The 8937-nt window shown below is 35.1% G+C and overlaps 1 protein-coding gene across 1 annotated transcript; it reads left to right on the forward strand.

Annotated features, from left to right (window-relative positions):
- Positions 1-5864: 5864 nt before the first annotated feature.
- Positions 5865-8503, forward strand: LOC145159892 (peroxisomal adenine nucleotide carrier 1-like). The gene is made up of 5 exons (XM_079078948.1): positions 5865-6219; positions 6909-7140; positions 7255-7401; positions 7752-7909; positions 8091-8503. The coding sequence occupies exons 1-5, from the start codon at positions 6074-6076 to the stop codon at positions 8368-8370; spliced, it is 963 nt and encodes a 320-aa protein (XP_078935074.1). The 5' UTR covers positions 5865-6073; the 3' UTR covers positions 8371-8503.
- The last annotated feature ends 434 nt before the right edge of the window (positions 8504-8937 follow it).

Raw genomic sequence — 8937 nt, forward strand, 5'->3', positions numbered from 1 at the left:
GTTTCATGCTATTAAACTTATTATGAGAGGTAGCATTTGGAATACCCTAATGGCATATTGACAAACATGTATTGAACTAAAAACAACTACTATATCTTTGTATAATCGTCAATGCCACCCCCTTTAGCTCCATAATCCTTAAAAATTTAGAACAGTTCTTGATTTGAAAATTTTGTTGAAAGTTGAGAATTGCGGGAGTTATTGTGGTAAAGAATTTTTAATAGGACATGAATGAAATAACTTCGTATCATCATCTTCAATGATACCCGTGTATTACACATGTTGATTAAAAGAAATATTATATAGAAAGTTGTAAATGTGAAATATTAAAGATAATTTGAAATTTTATTTGAAAATGAGAGGGTGTCTAACTTCTAAAAAAATGTGGAGTCCTGGAAATTCTCATTTTTGCTCGTAGGAGCAGTGGTTAATTGGAATGATGTGTCAAGGAGTCACGGGTTAATTAAAGTCTTTTGGGGTATCTTATGGTTTTGTGGATTAGTGGAAAATTCATGATTGATGTGTTTAGGTTCTTTTCTCGCATGGTTGGTAGTGATCATACTCCCAGGAAAGGGGTGGATTCAATGAATGGGTAAATGTCAGTCGTGGATTATGGGTTCCCGGTCTCGGGAAGCATATTAATAGAGTTAATCCGGTGTTGTAACCTTGAGAGAGTTCCCGAATTTTGTGGATCTCTCTCTAGAATATTCAGTCTTAGCCAGGAGGTTATGGATTATGTTGGCATTGTTTGTTCCTCTCTGCAGAGGTTATCCAGCTGGGGCTCGAGTTTGGAGCCGCCTTGTTTTTGGATGGAGGGTTAAACAGCAAAGGATAGTCAAGGGTCCTGAATACCCAGTAGATTCAGCAAGGTAAGTCAAGATCGGAAGGGTTCTTTATGGTTCAGATTGTGAGGGATATCGTATCATCTACGTTCCGAGGTGGTTGTGCTTGTTTAAGAATCAGTTGAGGTAGTGGATGTTCGAATTGTGTGAAGGTGGTGATGGTTTCTCCAGTAATTACGATTAGCAAGTCAAAGATGGTATGGGTAGGCAGCCGCCTAAATGATCCGACTTTTAGTTCGGATCGAGACCTGGGGGAGGATCGTCTGAGTGACCCAAGGTGGAGATGTGGAAACACTACCCTGGGCTAGTCACTGCAGCAAACTTCAAAAACGAAGTCTAATTCAAGTGGGGGAGAATTGTAATATCTGGTTTTGAAGAACTTCTATTGTTGATTCTTATATTGAGATGTATTGTGTTTTGGTCCCTAAGTTGAAGAAAGTGTGCAAAAAGGAGCCCTAGTGGCATTGTGGTAATATTGGCCTTTGGAGTACACCATGCGTACGTGGTGTACGATGAGCGTATATTAGTGTACGCTGGGCATACTTGCCAGTTAAGGAAACCCTAATTTCTAGTGTGTGTCTCGTATTTAAGCACCCTTATGGCCTCATTTCATCCACCTTATCTGCCTTCATCCCTCTCATACGTTTGTGCAACTCTAGTTTCACCTTGAGGAGCCTTTTCAAGCTTGGAAGTGTATTTTTGGTGCCTTAAAAGAAAAAGGAAGGAAGCCAAGCTCATCTTGAAGGAGTGGAACACTTGGATCTAGGATTCCTACATCATTTGCAACCATTCTAAGGTGTTGGTTTGAGAGCTAAGATTCAGAGTCGGAACCTCATCGGCTTTTGTCCGGTTTGCCATGTGAGTTTTCCTCAATGTACTTACGGGTCGAAGGCACCAAGGCCGACCCATTGGATTAGATATCATGTTATGTGATAGTATGTTACTGTGTTGTAGTGATATGTTAGATCGGTATCCTAGTATATAGGATGATGATATGCTTAGTGATCTATAGATCAGCCCGATTGTCTGTTGACTGCTTATATGTTGGTTGGTGGTTGAGGTTTTACTGTTATGTGTGTGAGCTAACAGACTGGGGGCATTCCTACCCGATGGTTGATTGGGACCGAGGGTATTCCATCCCGAGGATGACTGGACCCGTTGTATATTGGCATTCCAACCCGATGGTTAATTGGGTCTGGGGTGTTCCCACCCGATGGTTGATTGTACCCGATGTGATTGTATGGTATGTGGTGAGACTGGACTGCTTTGTGCACCAGTCAATAGGCATGGGGTATTCCAACCCGATGGTTGATTGGACCCGACATGTTGGTATTCCAATCCGATGGTTGATTGGACCAAACTGCTTGTGATATGAGAGATTCCATCCCGAGGATGATTGGGCCCATCGTAGACATGCCTGGTATTCCAGCCCGGGGTTGATTGGGCCAAACATGAGTATTGAGCATGCTTGTTTGTATATGTTATCTGTTTGTGTGGTGGTATTTTTGGGAACTCACTAAGCTTCGTGCTTACATTTTGGTTTATGGTTTCAGGTACTTTAGTGGACCGTGGCAAGGCGAAGGCGTGGCCGTACACATCCTTGGTTTTTCAACTGATTAGATCTTTGGAGACTCTGATTTTAAATAATGTTTGGAAATAATAGTTTGTAAACACTTTGATTAATAAATGGGTCGCTTTTGAAAGGTTTAAATTTGTCGAACTTTTGGGATGTTACTATGCCCTTCTTAAACATGAAAATATCATATATGCCCTTCTTAAATATCAAAATATCATATATATATATATATATATATATATATATATATATATATATATGCTTTTCTTAAACACCAAAATATCAATGATATATCTAAAATATACAACATGAAATTATTCAACAACAATAGAAACTAAGCAATCAAAGCATACATTCCATGGAGAGGGCTGGAGATGAAAAGTTTTGTTTATCAAGAGAGCGACATTCCAACAATTTAGAAGTAGATGTTCCATTATTATAGACATAAGGATAATATGGTTAAAACTTTTAAGGGATAATGACTTACAAGGGTAACATAGTTTAGGTTTTGTTCATGGTTAGTCCTTTAAGTTGTTTTTTGTCCACATATTACCATTGAGCTTATTTGGATTGTTCACATTACATCCTTATGACCGGTTGGTGTAGGTAACATAGTTTAGGTTTTGTTCATATTTAGCCCCTTAAGTTTTTTTGTCTACATATTACCATTGAACTTGTTTGGATTGTTCACATTACATCCTTATGAACTTGTTTAGACTGTTGACATTACATCCTTATGACCTGGCAACTTCAGTCGTCTTCCATGTTGCTATTGAACCGTATTTCAACTATCCTGTATGAAAGGTGTTTCAGTTTAAGCTCGGACCTACTCAATTTTTCATCTTCTTTAAATTGTCATAACTCCTTCGTTTGAAGTCGGAATGCCATGATTGTTTTCAACACATAGTTTGTTGTGTGTACTTCGCTTTAGACTATATAAACATCTTATTTGGTTGCATGTTAATTGAGTTACGGGTCCCGAAACATAGGGTATCAAAGCTAAATTTATGTTATTTCATCATTGAGTTTACTGTTTGTACTTTATTTTAGACTATATAAACACCTTATTTCTTTATATATTGGGTTCGATTCGATTCGAACTGGTTGCTCATCCTAGTTCCAGTTAAGCATCATTAGCTTAGTCAGGCTTTCTGACCAACTACCTAATATCATGCAGGCTCATCAAACAACAAGAAAGGTCCTAAAAAGATCAAACCATTTCTCTAGTGATGTGAATAAACTATTGTAGAAAGGGTTAATGACTTATACAGATAATTTAAGTTTTGTTCACATTTGGTTTCTTATGTTTTTTGTCCATATATTACCATTGAAGTTGTTTGGACTGTTCACATTACATCCTTATGACCGACTAAATCCTACACCAACTGGTCATAAGAATGTAGTTTGAACTTTCCAAATAAATTCAATGTTAAAATGGGTTAAAAAAGAAAAAACATCATAAATGGTCCCTGTGATTTCCCAAAATCTGAAGTTTAGTACCCGTGGTTTAGAAACGTCATAGTTGGTCCCCGTGCTTTCAAAACTTTTGACAGTTGGTCCTTATCCCTAACTCCGTTAAGTTTTGTCCGTTAACTGAAGGGCATTTTCGTCATTTCGCTACCACATGGACCATTTATGATGTTTTCTCGTATTTTAAAAATAAATAAAAAAATGAAATAATATTCTCTCTCTCTCTATTTGGGTTGGGTTTATCTCTGATAAACGCCCAAGAACATCCCGCCTAAAAAACATCCCTGAAACAAAAAGCATACACAAAATCTGGGTTAATTCTTGAGTTAGCCACTAAAAATCATTCCAGCCTCTCCATCTTCATCTTCATCTAAAAACCATCCTAATCAAAACATATGTATTTCATCTTTTTCTAACAGGTACCATAACAACACCTTCCTTCTGAAAGTCTGATACATACACCTGCGATGCAAATCAAGTTCGATGGCCAGATTAGAAGTGGATACATCTTCCCTGGAGGGGGTTTTATAATGGAGAATGGAGTAGTTTCCGTTTATGATTCAGATCGAGTTTACGCATACGTTTCAGATAAGAAATCGATTCAGATCCGGTTTAGATTTAGGTTTCATATAAAAAATCGATTCAGATTAAGATTAGGTTTCATATTAAAGGGGTAGTTGTGAATGGTTTCTGGGTTCAAAATCAAAGCAGAAGATGATGAGGGCAGATGAGGAAAAGAACCTCCACCCTGCCTCCATTAACACAAAGAAGGTGTGTGAAGCTTCCATCTTCCTTGATTATTGTCGAATCAGACCACAGCCCTCCCTTCTTTAGAATTAGATGGAAAAAACCCATGAATGCCTCGTCGGAATCGGCTAAGGAAGATTTCACTGCCATCTACTTCTCATACTCCACCACTGTAACCACCAACGAGCACCATTGCTGCAACAACCAGCAATCACCGCCGCTGTAATCCCTGATGGGGTTTCAAACCTGTAAAAACAACCCAGATCATAAATGGGTGGTGTGTGATGGAGCAGATCTAAAACGCATGAATGCCTCATTAGAAACTGTTACTGAAGGTATAGATAAATGAGAAAAGCAAATCAATTTACTGGTAATGGGGTGGTGGTTTAGATTGGGATGGGTTTTGAAAAAATTTGATATGTGATGAAAATTGAAGAAGACGATGGGATGAGAGAGGGACCTTTTATATTTTTAATTATATTTATTTATTTATTTATTTTTAAAATACGAGAAAACATCATAAATGATCCATGTGGTAGCGAAATGACGAAAATGTCATTCATTTAACGGACAAAACTTAACGGAGTTAGAGATAAGGACCAACTGTCAAAAGTTTTGAAAGTACATGGACCAGCTATGACGTTTCTAAACCACGGGTACTAAACTTCAGATTTTGGGAAACCACAGGGACCATTTATGATGTTTTTTCGTTAAAAAATAACTTAAATGACTAAATGTGAACAAAACATAAACTATGTTACCTTATAAGTCATTTTCCCAACTTTTAATTATTATAATAATTCTAAGATATAAAAAATTATTATAACTATTAAAAACATTGTAAAAAAGAACTTGACAAATATGATATTTTGAAGGTTTATAAAAGATAAATATAATATTAAAAAAATTAGGTTGGATAAATATGATATTTTATTGTTTAAGAAAGATATATATAAAGTTATTTCAAAAATAAATATAAAATAAAATAAATAACTAAAATTAAAGTAACCTACAGTGATATATATATATATATATATATATATATATATATATATATATATATATATTTGTCTTGCAACAAAAATTTAATTATAGTGAAAAATATGTGCAAATTTGGAAATGAGTTTTCGGCAATAGAATTAGACTACAACACGGTTTGACCCTTTCGGGATTCCCAAGAAAAATACTATCTTTATCTCTGATCCCGTCCCTATCAATATTTCCCCCTACTCCTTAATCTGTTCTTGTTGTTGTCAATATTGGCGTACCCACTGTATGCTTGTATTGACAATGCAAAACACGATCACCTCTGCCAAACTCAATTTTACTTCTTCACTTCTCTGATTGATTGATCCCACAATCAATTCATCACTTCTTGTTCCCTTTATTATAAATTTTTTTGCATGTAATTGGAGTTGAGGAGAAGCCGTGATTAAAGATGTCTTCGATTGATCTGGAATCTATCTCGGAGGCTACATCAGGAGCAATTGGAGCTGTTTTGAGCACAACCATCTTGTACCCTCTTGACACCTGTAAAGCTAAGTATCAGGCTGAGGTTCGCTCTCATGGCCGACAGAAATACAAGTAATTTTCGCTCTTGAACTTCCCTAAATTCTATCTGTTTTCAGTGATCTGATTCTTGTTATGTTGTTGAAGTTAATTGATTGATTTCTATTTGGTTATCTTGTTGATTACATCATGTGGGTGTTCGTGATCTGTTGAATAATTGAATTTCGCAAGATTTGATTTTGCACAGCCGTGCAAGATCAAAATTGATCTTAGTATTTTTCTAAATTTAGCACCTTTTATGTTGAACTTATTAGTTTATTTTTGCATCTGATTTATAAAAAAAAAAAACTTTTGAAAGATGAAATTGATGATAGATTGGGTTCGCTACAGAAGATGGCAAAGATTACTATAATTTAGGAGTTAACAACTGAAGATATTTATATCATGTGTATTTCTGAAATTGCTCATCATCTTGGGTATCTGTCATAAGAATCTTGTATTTGTTCTCTTGAATATGAATTAGAGGGTGTTTATGTGTTCTTCAAAGTGGTTATTGACTTGTAAATCTGAATTAAAATCAAATAATTTGATAACATGTGCTTATAGCTAAGGATAGTTAGGGGATTTTACATCTATATCAGTAATCAGTTTTCTTACATAATCTAATCAACCATTGGTTTGATATATTGATCACTTTTAAGACATTGTTGATTTTTTCATGATATGATCAATTTTTAATAAAATTTCTCATGTGGGTCCTACAGGAAACTATCAGATGTGTTGTTGGAAGCAGTATCCAGTGGTCGAGTTTTATCATTATATCAAGGCCTTGGAACAAAGAACTTACAATCTTTTATAGCACAATTTGTATACTTTTATGGATACAGCTACTTTAAAAGATTGTATCAGATAAAATACAACACAAAGTCAATTGGAACAAAAGCAAATTTGATTCTTGCAGCTGCTGCAGGTGCATGTACTGCTATCATTACTCAGGTTAGAAACTAATCAATCATCCTTTTTTTTCTCTTTTTCTTTTATCTTTCCATTTTTTATTTTTCTAATTTTGTATTCATCTCCACTAAATCCATATCTAAAATTATCATGTAGCCTCTTGATACAGCATCATCACGAATGCAAACAAGTGCATTTGGGAGATCAAAAGGGCTTTGGGCAATGCTTACAGAAGGAAGTTGGATTGAAGCTTTTGATGGACTTGGCATCTCTTTACTTCTAACTTCAAACCCTGCAATCCAAGTAATTTACCTAAATATTTTAAAACACAAAATATATATTATTTTTTTTACTTTATTATTGAAATATAATGTTTAACTAATAACTAGTACATGTGGGCCCCATTTGTTACACAAGACTAAACATGAATGGACTGCACAATCTTTCTAGTACATGTAGCCTGTAGGCCCCACCTTTTTGTGTAAGACAAAAAGTGCATTTTGTCATATCGACATGTAATAATGTTATGTCATGTCATATCAGCTAAAGAGACCTGACCTGATATGACATTAAAGGTGCATTGCAGGTCTTTTTAGCTGATATGACATGTTAGGTTTGTTTAGCTGATATTTTATTGAAAATGTGTTTTGCAGTATACAGTGTTCGATCAATTAAAGCAAAAACTTTTAGATGAGAAGTTGAAAAAATCAGGGAACGGATCTTCTCCCGAATCTCTTTCTGCTTTTTCCGCCTTTTTGCTTGGAGCAATTTCTAAAAGTATTGCAACGGTTCTTACATATCCGGCTATTAGGTTTGTAAAATACAACATTTGCCACCTTTTTTCTTATTTCTAAACAAATTAAAGAAATAGCAACATGTTTCCATTTATTATGACTTTCAAAATCTACCCAATTATAACAATGAAAATTACTTTGTATAAACAAATCAATGAAATTACATAACCCTTTAAAGAATTCATGTTGATTATGTAGGTGTAAGGTCATGATTCAGGCTGCAGATTCGAGTGATGAAGAAACCAAAGAAAAAGAAAAGAAACCAAAAAAAACAATATTGAGTGTTCTTGATGCTATTTGGAAAAGAGAAGGGGTACCTGGTTTTTTCAAGGGATTACAAGCTCAAATACTGAAAACAGTATTAAGTTCTGCATTACTTTTAATGATAAAAGAAAAAATTACAGCCACTACTTGGGTCTTGATTCTTGCAATTACAAGGTATATGGTTGTGACACAAGGAAGGGTAAAGGGCAAATAAGGAAAAAAAGGTTCTTTAATTGAAAGGGCATCCATAAAGAAGTTATGAAGAATTTAGCGATTTGAGTAGTCATGTATCAATCAGATCATTGCCCCTTATAAAACAAGAATAAGAAGTCGGTGTTTAATTTTTATATTCTTGTCATAGAGGGACTTGAGGAAATCTTTATTGACTTTGATTAGTTGTTTAATGTTAAGGGTGAAGAGATTATTAGACATTGAGATTCGAATTTGCTAAGATTTACCCCGTTGAATTACATGTTAGAATTGTCATTTCGAGAATGGTTTCATAGTGTCACTGTAATCACAAAATTCACAAAAATATATCATAATAACCCACTAACTTCTTCTTTTTCATTTGCTTTGGGCCAAAACTGTGATGAGGGCCTCTAAAATAAAAAAGAAGGCTTAGCCTAAATCTTAAATATAAAGCGAATGGTCTAATGGTCCATATCAACAATTGTGTATTCGGTCTTCCACTCGAGACCTTGTTCAATTGTTTATCGGGCCTTCGCATCGATATCCAACTTTTGGATACTTTTTTTTACACTCCACGTCACCTTCAACC

Source organism: Lactuca virosa, chromosome 2 (genome assembly GCF_052849685.1).
Source record: "Lactuca virosa cultivar CGN04683 chromosome 2, Lactuca_virosa_CGN04683_v6, whole genome shotgun sequence".
NCBI classification, from domain to species: Eukaryota; Viridiplantae; Streptophyta; class Magnoliopsida; order Asterales; family Asteraceae; genus Lactuca; species Lactuca virosa.